This window comes from Leptosomus discolor, chromosome 5 (genome assembly GCF_034619465.1).
Source record: "Leptosomus discolor isolate bLepDis1 chromosome 5, bLepDis1.hap2, whole genome shotgun sequence".
NCBI classification, from domain to species: Eukaryota; Metazoa; Chordata; class Aves; order Leptosomiformes; family Leptosomidae; genus Leptosomus; species Leptosomus discolor.
Window position 1 is genome coordinate 1,821,747 of NC_141395.1, and position 13,126 is coordinate 1,834,872.

The 13,126-nt window shown below is 55.1% G+C and overlaps 1 protein-coding gene across 4 annotated transcripts in view; it reads right to left on the reverse strand.

The window, feature by feature from the left end:
* Nucleotides 1-4,495: 4,495 nt before the first annotated feature.
* The window catches only part of FMNL2 (formin like 2), a 145,223-nt gene continuing 136,592 nt past the window's right edge, over nt 4,496-13,126 (reverse strand). For 2 of the 4 annotated variants that reach the window (XM_086464989.1, XM_086464986.1), the window contains 9 exons: nt 12,770-13,004; nt 11,991-12,059; nt 11,742-11,822; nt 11,263-11,392; nt 10,957-11,120; nt 10,574-10,675; nt 10,007-10,105; nt 8,971-9,094; nt 4,496-4,605 (listed from right to left, as the gene is read on the reverse strand). In XM_086464989.1, the coding sequence (XP_086321115.1) occupies nt 4,496-4,605; nt 8,971-9,094; nt 10,007-10,105; nt 10,574-10,675; nt 10,957-11,120; nt 11,263-11,392; nt 11,742-11,822; nt 11,991-12,059; nt 12,770-13,004 (1,114 nt within the window). Of the gene's footprint in view, nt 4,606-5,816; nt 5,933-8,970; nt 9,095-10,006; nt 10,106-10,573; nt 10,676-10,956; nt 11,121-11,262; nt 11,393-11,741; nt 11,823-11,990; nt 12,060-12,769; nt 13,005-13,126 lie in introns of those variants that run through there. The other 2 variants (XM_086464988.1, XM_086464987.1) reach the window with 1 other exon arrangement.

Here is a 13,126-nt window from a genome sequence, read left to right on the forward strand (position 1 = left end):
CCGGGCCTGGCACCAGCGCCAGCGAAGCGAGGGAGAGCCGCAGCCCACGCTGGGTGCCCGTCCTGGAGCTGCCGGGCGCTCGGCTCGCCGCCGAGGGAGCTCGCCGCCTCGGGGGCGCGTTGGCACCTTCCTAGCCAAGTCAGTCCTTCCTAGAAAGGTGGCAACGCTGGCTTCCCTGGCCAGGTAGAACTTCATTTGTAGAGATTCTTTCACGTAGTTTCTGCTGGTTTAATTTGTTTTAAGGATTTGGTTTGATGTTTGGAAAGGGGAAGGCCGGGGCAGGGCAGTTACGGATCCGGCGGGACACCAGCATTGCTCTTCCCTGACCCGGGGCACCGGCCAAACCCCCGCTGAGCTTTTGTACGTCGAAGACGTGACGTCCCGGCTGGGATTGGTGGCGAAGGACCCACGCGGGGGCTCCCTCGGGCGCTCCCTTCCCGCCTCCCTGGCCCTGCGCTCGGTGGGAACGCGACGGCCCTTCGCTGCGGGGCCCGGGGCCGCTGCGGCCGCCTCCTGTGTGCCCCTCGGGCGCAGCCCGGCACAGCTCCCGGCCTTATCTCGGCGTGTATCCTCACCTGAAGAGAATTCCAAAACCGAAACCAAGTTGTGAGCGGATTTCAGTGCGTTGCCTTAAGAACCTGCTGAAGAATGTCCCGCTGCTGCGGAGCCGTGTCTGGAACAGCCCCTGGGAAGGGCGAAGGAAGCAGCCGAAGCCCCGTCTCCTCCCTCCTTCCCTCGGGCCCCCCGAGGAAGGGTTTGCCAGCCCAGCCGCCTTCGGAACCCTCTCGCTTTGGAATATTTTTGTACATTTTTATCAACTATTAAACTTTGTCCTCTAGTGCGTGCTAGTGTTGCTTTCTGGTCTGCTGAAGTGCTGGCCCCGGTGCGGTACTGCCTTCGGCCTGTTGGCTTTAACCACTCTGTGCTTCAAAAACCAGGCTGGGAAGACTAGACGTAGAGTTCAGCTTCTTGTTGGCGTGTTTTTTTCCTACTCTGAGACAGCTGCTGCTAGGGCGGAGGTATCCTGGTGTTGCCCATCGCTTCGGGGGAAAAATACCCGAGTTTGGTCAAACTGCTGGTTATTTTTTGTAACCAGGGCTGTGTTTAATGCAAAACTCTGGGCAGGGGCCTGCGGATGGTGGAAGCAGCTTTGTTCCAGGTTTCTCCCCTGCAGGAAGGGGCTCTTGGGCAGCAGCTGGTGCTCCCAGCGCTGTGGGCGAGCAGCCGAGCCTTAAAATAGGCGTTTTGCTGCTCTCGGAAATGCCCTTTCCTGGATTTTCTGCTTCAAAATGGAAAGGGGTAGAGTGTGGTGCAGGGGGCAAGGCCCGGGGGGCAGAGCTGGGCAGGGGGAGGCAGGGTGTTTGCAGACAACGCTGGGAGGGCGGTGAGGTGGTTGGTTACTGCCTCGGGGTGGCAGAACATGCAGAAGGAAAAAGTGTTTCTACGTAAATGTCACTTTTAAAAGGTTTGCCTTTATTTTTCCATTAAATAAAAAACCTCTGTAAATGTAAATTATTCTAATAGGGGTTTTTTTTTTTTTTTGGTGTGTCTTAATTACACCTTGCGGTAGAAATGCATCCCAAAAGGAGCCTGCTTGCAAAACAGGCCTGGCAAGGCCTACGTTTTTAAGGGAAATGAGTTCATGGTTTTTTGCTCTTGTTTGGGTGGTTTTGGTTTGGTGGTTGGGTTTCTTTTCTTTTTTTTTAAATTTTTTTTCTTCTCTTACGTGTTTTGCAGCCTGAGCTGTACCCGGGGCCCTGGGGCTGGTGTGGCAGACCTGTGGTCCCAGCCCAGCACCAGCAGCCTGGGCGCTGCTCTCCTGCCTGGCAGCTCCCGCTCTGTCATTCTGCCTTGGGCCTGAAAGGAGTTTTAGCACAATCGGGCGTTTTTAAGTGCTACTGGTGCCCGCCGCAGCCCTGGGTTAGCTCCCACCTGCAGCTCGTGGGCCCCCTGCGCACCCCCCTGCCCTCCACCACCTTTGTTTTGTTCAACCCTTCTGAAAAATGAAAAAAAACCCTGAGTTTTGGCCATGGTATGAAGTTGTTCTCTTTAGGGTCAGGACTTCACCATTCGTATCGCTGCTTTTTCCCGTGTTTATGGCAAAACTCCTCCTGCCCCCTCAGGGGTTGCCCCCAGCCCCAGCAGGTCTCTGCCTGCCCCCCAGCCCACGCTTGCTCACAGCCCACTGACCCAGAATTTGTCCCCCTGGGCTCCCTCTTGCCCAGCCAGGCCCGAGCTCGGAGGAAACCGATGCTGTGAAGTACCTGGGGAACCAGTTCAGCGCCAACGTCGCTGGGCGCAGAGGGCGGGATGCGGGATTGCTGCAGGGGGTGGGAAAGGGCCTCGGACGTTCCCTTCTGTCCCCTCCCCACCTCCAACAGCCCCCAAGAACCTCACTTTGGGGGCGGGGGGGGGGGGGGGGCACTTGCAGTTACAGGGTGACCAGAGGTACAACAGCAACCAGCGGTTTGAAGAGGAAAAAGCGGCCAGGGTGCTCTGTGCCCCCCTGAAAGCTCCGGGTGTTCACCTGAGGGGGGCAGGGGGAAAAAAAAAAACCTTCAACATGACACAAAACCCTGCAAGGGGCGACGGGGTAGTAGTGTAAATAGTTTATTTGATCTTATGCCAGGAACAGACCAGGAAAGTAACATGAACTGCTTTTATAAAACACTTCTAATACTGCTAAGAAGCGGATCTATTACTAGAAAAATAGTAAAGAGAACATGCCAGCATTAGAGTCCAGTTGTACGGTAATTTGTGTCTTCAATTAAAAAGCTACCCTTGAGCTTAAGAACGTGAGAGCTAGTGCTTTTAACCAGTTGCCTAACGATTTATTAAATTAATCCTCAAATTTTCTTACGCAGATTAGCCTACTCTTCCGTCACGGGCAGTGAAGGAGGAGGCGGTTTGGCATGTTCTCTTTAGCAGGTCAAGTACACGCGGCTGCAAATGCGAGAAGGTGGCAGTTTTTAAAGTAAACGTCCTGTAAATAGGTAAGCGGAGGTCAATGTGGCACCTTTGAGCCCCAAACTGTCCATTTAGTTAAATATAAAACAAAAACTATAAGTTAAAATAACATTCAGATTGTATAGCACAGGCTGATGCTTTTTTTTTTTTTTTTTAAACAATATTTACAATATTACCCAGAGGCTAAAGTGGGAATAAAAGAGAAGTGTAAAAACCATAAAAAACTGCACCAATTTTGTAGCAAAATATCTGTACATTTAAAAACAGATTATCATATAACTACACATTATCCAAGGGGGAAAAAAAAACCAAACCAAAACAAAAAAAAACGGGACCTTCACCAGTGGTTCACGTAAGCACAACATAAAAGAAAAAGAAGTTCAGTGGTTAAATACTATACAATAAATTTTACAATTAACATAGTGATGCAACGAGGCCAGGAAAGGGGAGCTGTAAGCAAACACGTATCTCGGCAAGCACAAATTTCTCTTCAGTCTGGGGGCCCCTTCGGCACAAACTCGGCTGCGCCGGGGCGGACCAGCAGCCCGGGGGCGCGTAACGGCGCTCGAGCCTCACGGCCCTTCGGGAAACCACAAGGTGCTGCCTCGGACCCACCGGGATGTTTAGGCTGGGCCTCCCCTCGCCCTCCTTCGCGGGGAATTCCAACGGGATCGGCCAAGGGAGTGGGAGCTGGAGCACGAATCCGAGGGAGTGGGGCACGGGGCGAGTCGCTGAACCGCAGCCGTCCTCAGGATCCGAAGGCTGGTTACGGAGGGGTTAATGCCTTAGTGCCGGTTAATAAACACGCCGTTACCCACAAGCTGCCTCCAGGTGAGGGACACTGGCCGGCGCCTGCCTTCGCCCCCCCAGCAACCCCCCCGGTGCCTCGCCGCAACCTCCCGGTGAAGCCTCATGTTCCTTCACCGCCCAGGGCCCCAGGGCCCAGCTACGGCGGCGGGAAAAGGTACGGGTCTCTTCTTGGAGTTGTCTCCGTGTGACGCAGAGAAAGCCCTTAAATGTTTTCCTTTTCAGAAAGACCGAAAGCCAGTAAGTGCAGCTGCAGCCAGGGCCGAGCCCTCGGCGGACAGCCCGGGAATGCGTTCAGAAGCAGAGCACGTCCGAGTGTTACCTGTTCACAGCCGGCCGGGGTGCAGGTCAGGCCCACAGGAGACCAGTCACTAAACCTTTATATATTCGAACCAAACTAAACACCCAAAAGCAACACGTATTTTACATTTTGGTTAAAAATACTGAATAATGTATTGGTGTAAAAAGATACCCAATCAAATCAAGTCCTATTGCTTTGATCAATTTGAGCAGGTACTTCAATTTTAGGCACTTGTTAGCTACGGTTGAGTGGAGAGCCCATCGCTGACGTTCCTATGCATTTCCTAGGCCTTGCAGCCCTTTAGAAGGTCAATTTGGCTGTTCCCAAGGCTGTAAATGAGCGGCAGAACACAGAGTTCACGTGGACAAGGTCCCTATGGTTCAAGCACCCCCCTTTACTCGGCACCTGCGGGTCTCCAGCTCACATGGTTATCTCGGCACCGTTGGCAGAGCGCAAGTTCTGATCATCAAAGCGCCGCCGGACGCTTCTCCTCACCGCGTCGGCCCGTCGGTACGGCTGGTTTCTAAGATCTGCGGAGAGGAAAGCGGCGTTCGTGAACACGCACGGCTCGCCCACGGGCACGCCCGCACGCACGCACGCACACACCCCGCTCACACGCAGCCTAAGACAAGGAAAGGTCCTGCTGGAAGCCAATCAAAGCAGCTTGTGTAGGAACGGGAGAAGGGACTTCACCCCAACGAGAGCAGAAGGGAGCAAATGCTGACGTGCCCTTGTACTACGCCCCCAAGCAGCAGGTAATACTGGTGAACCGGGCTGGAACACTGGTGAAACTAAACGGAGCTACGCCGTCAGGTGAGCGTGAACGTCCCCTCGCCCCCGGGGCTGCGGGTGTTCGTTCGTGCCGGCAAGGCGGGCAACGCCAACCGAAATCAGCCGGCCTGAGCGTGCCCCGGTCCCTCGCGCAGCCTCTCGAACGCCAGCGCGAGCGGAAGGAGACTTCCAGAGCGGGGTGAGGCTCACCGGGCGAGCGGTCAGCGACACGAGGATGGCCCCGCGCTCCCCGGGTCTGCCCCGTTATGGGAAGGAGGGGGCCCTGAGGAAAAGCGGCTGCTAACGCCGCAGCTCCCGCTGCCGCCCTGCCCCACCGCCACCATCTCGCCCCCGCTGCAGAGGTGCTTCGTTAGCTGAAGGCAGCGGAGCCGCCAACCCCCTCCCTCCTCCTCCTCCTCCTCCTCCTCCTCCTCCTCCTCCTCCTTGGCAAAGCCCAGCCCGACCCGACCCTGCTGCTGGGGAGGCGAGAGCTCGGGAGGGGAGAGGAAGGGTAGGGAGCATGCCATGGATCCAAAAGCTGGAGATGAAAGCCTGTGACATGTGCTGTTACATGGGCGGCTACGCTATAACGAGCACACTAATTAGAGTTAAAATCTTTCTCTCCTGGAAAACAAATTGGCGTGGGACAAGCGGGGTTTGGTGGGCAAACCTCTCTCGTGCCCCGGTCAACGGCTGGAGCAGGACCGGGGCGGGGGCAGCAGAATCTCCAGGGAACTACGGGGCTGAAATAACTTGGGGACGAGGCTGCCCATCTCGGGCGAAACTGGGAAGAGAAAGGGGCAAAACGGAGAGAGTGTGAAGACGGTCACCAGCCAACGGCCCAGGGATCCCCCGCACCACAGAGGGTGAAAATAAACGGTCGGAGTCTCCACTGGCCTTTAGGCTCTCACCAGTATTACGCTTAGCCACATCTACCAACAGCTGCCTGGCATACAGAGAGAGGAGGAAGCTAAGTAAAAAGTGATGCTTGCCAGCTCTGTGTATCCTCCACCACCGGTGTGCTAGAAGAAATCCTTACCCTCGAGTGAACATTTGGAAATTTAGTGATATTATTCTTCTTTAGGGCTAAACAGAAAAAAAAACAAAACAAAACAAAAAGACAAAATGATGGTTAAGTAAAAAATGGGATGGAAAATGAAGAGCAAGTCAACTCAGCGTTCAAACCTCCCAGGCACGTTAGCCGACAGAGCAAGAGGGGGTCAGGCCAAGGCTAGGGGAGGAGGTTAGACACCGACAGGACAGGAGGGCCACCCTCGCCTCTCGCTAACCAACTTCCAAGCTGCTTTGAAGATTGGCTCCAGGAAGAGAATACAGCAATTAACTCGAAAGAGCAAATAACCGTTGAGCTGATTATAGTTCGCAATTTTATTAGAAGCATTCATCAAAATACATATCACGGTGTGAAACACTGTTGTCTTCTTAAGCCGCCGGGTCCTTAATGCAAGACAACAGTGTTGACAGACATGCTGGGTTAAACACACCCTTCTCAGACTTCACACCACACGATGGAAACCGCTCAGTTCCATGTCAACCTTTCCACCGCCACCAGTTGTGCCGTTCCGGCCCGGAGCGGGGCGTTTCCCGCCTCTGCTCCTTCCCTCTCCCCCTCCGGCTCACGCACCGCTGCTGCCCCCAAGCCCAGCCCCAGCCCTGCACCAAGTCCCAGTGAACTGGAACCGGTCAGCGCTCAGTAAACATCTCCCATTCGATTCAGAGGAAGTTGGCATGGAACTGAAGAACGTTAGCTATGGATGGGACCGAAGGAGAGGAGACTGGATGCCGTTCGTGTTATCCCGTATCTCGCATGCAGACGGACATGCAGGTGCTGGTTAAGAACCAAAACGCTCCTCGGATGCACGTTATGACAGACAGCCCTTCCAAGCCAGAAAGCAACCCCCGAGAAAGTCCCACTTAGTTCATGCAGCCCGTAGCGTTGCTTCGGCACGCGGTATTCCATGCGTTTTACGGAGGCAGGCTGGCACGCAGAGCGAGCTCTGCGGGCCAGGAGAGATGGCACAGAAGAGCCAAGTGAACGGTCACGTTAGGACTGCGTTCGGTCTCCCAAGTCTCGAGAACTGGAGGAAACCTGCCCCAAATCTACCGTGACTCCCACCACTTGCTGTTCTATGGCATTTGCCAGGGGGTGAGGGATGCCTTTGGGATGGCCAAAGGCATCGAGCGCGGCGTCGATGGGATGGACTAAAAAGGGACTGAAACACAAGAACATGCGACAGAGGTGACACAAATACAACTCGGGGTGGACGCCGGACACGACTACACACTCAACATTCACATGGTCCTGGCTGAGATCCGGACAAATGGAGAAGTGTCAAAAATCTACAGCAACCTTTCTTTTTGCTAAGAGCATCAGATGTGAAAGAGGAATAGTTTAGTAATGGAATTCCTCAGTGAGAACAGGTTCGCAGAAGAACCGAGAGCCCCGCTTGGCGGTTCGAGCGGTAAAGGGCACAGTCTTCAGCACTGCATGGGAATAACAGCCAAACAGACAAACAGAGCCGTGAGAAGCGGATCCATCGCATTAGGACAGTGTTAGTGCTCGCTTACGGACGCCCCCGGGACGGCCTGACCCCTTCCAACCAGCTGCCTGACAGCGCTGCCCCTCGGTGGGCTTTGGCAAGCGGGGGGGGGGGGCACCTGGCAGTCCCTCAATAACTATTGCTTGTAACACACCATTTTCGGTGGGTTTGAGAGCCTATGGCTAAAGAAAGGGGTGGGTGTGGTGGTGGGGCTCTGCTCCGGATCAGCAGAGCTTTCCTGGGCGCTGCCCAATTTGAAACGACACTTTCCACCATTGCCGTGCCACTGACAGGGACCTCACGGGCCGTATTCAAGGGACCTCGGTCCTACCTGACTTTCTGTCCCTCACCTTTGGCTGGAGGCCCTCAAGGGACACCCCCACAACGGGAGATACCAGGCACAAAACATCAGGATTATTTAATCTGAGTTTCATTTGAGTCTGGCACTCCCTCCACCGCAAGCGGATGGTCTTCTGCCACACAAGCCGTCTCTCCCACAGAGCAGGAGAGCCACTTTACCAATTAAACAAGCTCCCAGGAGTCTGAAGGAGTTGTAGAAGCAGCAACAGATTAGATATTACAGCGACTCTGCCTTTTAAATAACGAGTATGACCTTAGGAAGCCATTACTCAAGGTTTAAAACAGTTGTGAAAGCTCCAAGCATTTCAGCCCCATCATCTAGTGGGGCAAAAACTCCCTGGCTTTCCTTAGTGAGCGGTAAAACAGCTCTCCTGCCCTCCTGCAGGAAAAACTCATGTGAAAAACGTATTCAGGAGCAGCAGCCAAGGAAATCCTGCCCAAAGACCTTCTCCTTTTCGCTTCTGTGCGACGGAAACAAATCACCGTGAAGCCACCGGAGTGTTACCACCGTGTTCCTTCACCGCAGGTGAAGTCAAATCAAGGTACTGCAAAACCAGGGCAGCTGTAGAGACTGGAGGTGATTTGAGTCCCGAGCAGAACGCAGCCGGGAAGGCAGCTCTTTTTGTCAGCAAATCCCTGCCCCAAAGCCCTGGCTGCGTCTGGCTACGGCAGCGGGTTCTGCGCCTCTCCCGCCAGCCCTCGGTCGGGATCAGCGCAGGCTTTGCCCACCCACCTGAGCAGCAGCAAAACCAGCAGCGGTTTAGGGTCGTGAGTCATTCAGATTTGACTACAGGGTTTGCTGTAACTGTGCAGTAACGCGGTGCAATTACTGTTAGTATTAATTAATGAAAATGTAGGCTCTTAATAATGTTAAACAACCGTCACTCATTCCATTTACGGGGGAAAAAAAGGTTTCGGGGGAAGATCCGCACGGCATGCACGTGTGTGTGTCCCCCCCCGGAGCACCTGCTGGGATCAGGCACTGAACTGGCTGCTCTGAGGATCAGCAGGGGCAGGTGACGGGGTGGGTTCGGTCCACACCGCCAGCAGGAGTTTCTGCGCTCGATTCACGCCGTGGAAACAACACCCTGACGCTCGAGTAACGCTTTGTGAAGTACACCAAGCACTTACAACAGCTACTAGGCAGATGGACGTTTCTATCCTTTGGGAAAGGGCCTCTGGGATTGCAGAACCGAAGGTGTTTACCTGTTATAATGTCTTCAATAGCACCGTCCTTCCCTTCGTACACATGCCTGTTATCCTTGACTTGCCGCCGCCTGAGCTCTGCAATCAGCTCTTGCTGCTGCCTCTTTGTTTTATGGGAAGGAGACTGAAAGCAGAGAGGAGAGGATTCGTCAGGGCCGACCTCCAGCTTCCCTCTCCCCGAAGGAAACGCCAGGCGATCCCGCCGGGAGCGAGCGGCAAACAGCCACCGCCGGTTTTCCGCCCAGTTTTGCAAGACCGGGCAAACACAGGAGTGTGGTTCGCTCGCGCCGCGTGGGGAGGAGGGGCAGGGGCAGAAGTTGACCTGGCTGCCAAGCTGCTGTTCTTTCCTACATCTGTCATCATCTACCTCCAAGCCTTCTCATCACTGGGAACAGGAGCTCTGAGCTCTTCCCTCTGAGAAGCACCAGGGGAACGAAGAGAAGAGGCTTTTTCTCCTTCCGAGGGAAAAAGCTTGGCTGGGATTGAAGACCCCAGCGAGAGCTGCGGGAAGCAGCACCAGCCGACCCAGCGGCTGTTTTAGAGCCACGGGGAACCTCCTCCAGCAAATCAAAACTGTCACCGCAGAAAACACCACCACGTCAGGGCAATACCTATAGAACAGTGACGTGGGGCTCGGTCCTGCTGCCACGGTCAGGCAGGGAAGGATCCAGGGAGGATCGGTCCTTGTCCCTGGACACGACGGGAGGCTCGGCACGCTGGACACCGCGGGGTTGTAACAGGTACAAGGCCGGAGAAGACCAAAGTTTACAGCTAATGGCAACGTGGACGAGATGACTTTCTGTCTATTCCGGTTTTCTTCGCTTTGCAGAATTCAAAGGCAGCAGAACCACACACCGTAACTCTTCCAGCTTATTTCAGTTTTCTCCCCACAAGGAGAAAACTTCCAGAGACTCTATTTCTAGGCAACGGTAAGCTGGGCCACTAAAGCTCTTAGGCAGGGCTGAGGTTTCTGAACTAGAGGGGAAAAACACACGGACGCGATGGCTCCTGCCTGTGAGACCCATCTGTTTCGTACCTTTTGGTCCTGTTGCTCCATCAACGCTTCTTGCTCCATAAGTTTTTCCATTAAGGCCTGTTCCTGCTTTTTTCTCAACTCATTCTCTTCTTCTGCTTGCTATGTATCACAAAAAACACAGGTTAGAGCTTCCAGCTGCTACAGGGAACCTAAATATTCCCAACGAGTAACACTACCACTTGCTCCCACGGGGCTTTCCAAGGAAGCCAGACGAGGTGTGGCAATTTAGCTGCCACAGTCTGAAAACACTGGGCTGGGAAAGACCTTCCCGGGTCGCACAAACCATCCTCTCCCAGTCCCAAAAAAAACAGGTATTCTGGAGGCAGCCACCCAGCCATTCCATTCCTGAGGATTGCTCCAGCGTCTCAGCTGTCTTTCAGCCCTGGAAATCATCCCCAAACAACCCTTCGTGCCGCCCCGGGCTGCTGTGGCCGTGCTGTCGGGGCTGGCTCACGTTGTGTCAAAGCTAGAGGGAGCCACAAGCCGCTTTGTTGGGAACCCCGAGCCACGCAGGTACCAACCCGGGTTCGGGAGGAGAGGAGAGGAGAGGAAGATGCTCCTGTTTACCTTGTAGGCCTTCACAAACCGGACAAACACTGGGAAAAAGACCGACGGGGGGGTCGTCTTGGGATTCTCCCCAAAGTACTTCACAGCGTCATCAAATGCATCCTGCGAAAAGCATGGATTTACTGCGCGGCACCTATTTCAACACAAACTCGCCCTCCGTTGCTGCGGTATTCGGTGTAAAGGGCCTAGAACTGTCTCAGCCTGCGAAACCCTTGGCTGAGAGCGGCACGTGGATGCCTAGCACCTGAACGCAGGAACAGCCACACAACTTGCTGGCGCTTCGCCTCCCTGCTGCGCGTGCAAAGCGCGCCGTCCGCAGCGAGACGCGACTGCCCGCCGTGTCGCTCGCGCCCTCTCGCCGAACCACGCGAACCAAGACGTACCTGGGCTATCTTGGCGTCGTCCTGCAGTTTCTTGAGCTTCCCTTCGTTGTTCTGGATGAACTCCTTCAGCATCGTGTTGTGGTCGTGCATGGTGTACTCGCGCTTCGTCAGATCCAGGCCCCTCTGCAGCTCCTTCACGTCCAGGAGGACGTTTTCAAGAGACACTGGGAAATGAAACAAAAACGCTGCATCGCTCCTGCTCTGCAACCCCCCCCCGGGTTTGAACAATTCCCCACCCAGAAGAGTCCCCGCAGCCCACGCACGGCGTCCCCCCACCGCTGGCCAGGCCCAAGGGGGTGGCGGTACCTGCGGCAGCCTTCTCCACGTAATGCAGCTCGTTGTAAAAGAGGGACACGTGCTGGTACTTCTCCTTGACCACGTTTGAAATATAGTGCAGCAGGGTCTGCTTGCGGTCTGTTGACTTTGTCTCTAGGAGCTGGGGGGAGAAGGGAAGGGGATTGACTCCAGGAGCTGGGCGGAGGGGCGGCTGGCTCCGAGCAAAGCGACTCCGCCAGCCTCTCCCTGGTGCTTCTCCACCCGACGGGGACGGCCGGAGAGGTTCAGCCAATGGTTCAGCGGGTGGTTTCAAGCTGGGGCCCGCAGAGCCTCTGAAGACACGTGCTTGCTCCCGAGCAGTGCCCCCACAACGACGACAAGCAAAGCAAAAACTCCCACCACCCAAGCAGGGAGCCCCTTCCCCGCTGCCGCGCTCTGCCTTCGCCGCCCGGGCGCACATGACGCCCGTTCCCACCTGGTCCCCCTCGAGGCACCCCCGGTGTCCTTACCAGGTCTAAACTCTGCAGCTTAAATCCATACACGGCTCCTCGTTTACTGCTGTTCATGTAGTTCCCAAGAGCCAAGATTATCTGCCAGGACGAAACACAGCAGAGCGTGAATTTTCAGGGCAAGTGCACGACGCGCTGGAAACTTCTGGAAGGAGAGCTGGTAGGGCAGCATGCCCGCAGTCTCAGTACACATAAGGGGAAGCACCAGGGAGCGGTGGAGCTATTGAACGTCTCTGAAATCCCACCTACCTCCAGTATTTTCTTAAGCTTTTGGGATGACTTTATGGAGACAGACGCGGCTATTATTGCGTGGAGTTGCTGCAAGGAAACGCAGGAAGAGCTTTGGTTAATTCACGCCCAACCCCAGAGTAAAACTGCAATCTAACCGCTCACGTTCTGAAGAAAACCCTCTTGTTTCTCACCCACACCCTGGGCCGAAGCATGGACGTTTTCCTGCCCCGACCCATCAGGGTTTCAAACAATTCATTTGCGCCGCAGATCTGCCACGCTCGGCTGCGGTCGGGTAAAGGGGGATCCACCCAGCAGCCCCTACGACTGCGAAAGGTGCTGAACGGGACACGCTTCAAAGAGCCCCCAGAGCAGCACCGGTAACAACTTTCCCTGGTGACACCAACAACTCACTCAGACCAGTTTTAAACTCCTGCAGGGTAAAGAAGTGGGACAGTTGGAGCACTCCAGGGTACAAACAGCCCCTGGGATATCGGAGTCACTGATACACGAAAATGTAACTTGAAAAACCCACTTTTTAATTTACATAAGTGCTTCTTGCTCTGTCTCGGTGAGAACCGATCATCACGGCGATCAAAACCATCTCTGTGTCGTAAAAAACTAAAACCTCTGTAACCTCCACCGACTGGCCCCCACCTTTGCGTGACCGTGATGCTCCCCAGAAGCTGGCCCGCGCCGCAGAGGGCAGCTCCCAGGGGCAGCCTGATCCCCTGGGAAGCCCCGATCCCCACAGAGCCGCTGCGCCACGCCGGTGTCCCCAGGGGTTGTCCCTCACTCACCGGGGTCAGCATCTGGATGCTTTCCGCGAAGTTGCCTATAAAGGCCATGATGGTCATCTTCTGCATCAGCCTCTCGATCTTGCTGAACTGCATCATGAAGCGGTCTTCGTCGGACAGGTTCTCGATGGGTTTCCTCTCCCGCTCGTAGAGCCGCAGCACCTTCACCTCGTTCTCGGTGGGCAGGAACCGCATGAGGCATTCAACAAAATCCACCGGCAGCGTTTTCAGGTCAAACCTGCGCAACGACAAAGCAGACGAAGCGACGTCGCGACAAGGCTCTGCGCGACGTGACGGCAGAGCAGAAGAAGTGAGAGGAAGCCGCTAAGGGCCGCTCTGCCTCCTGCACGCCTCAGCTAC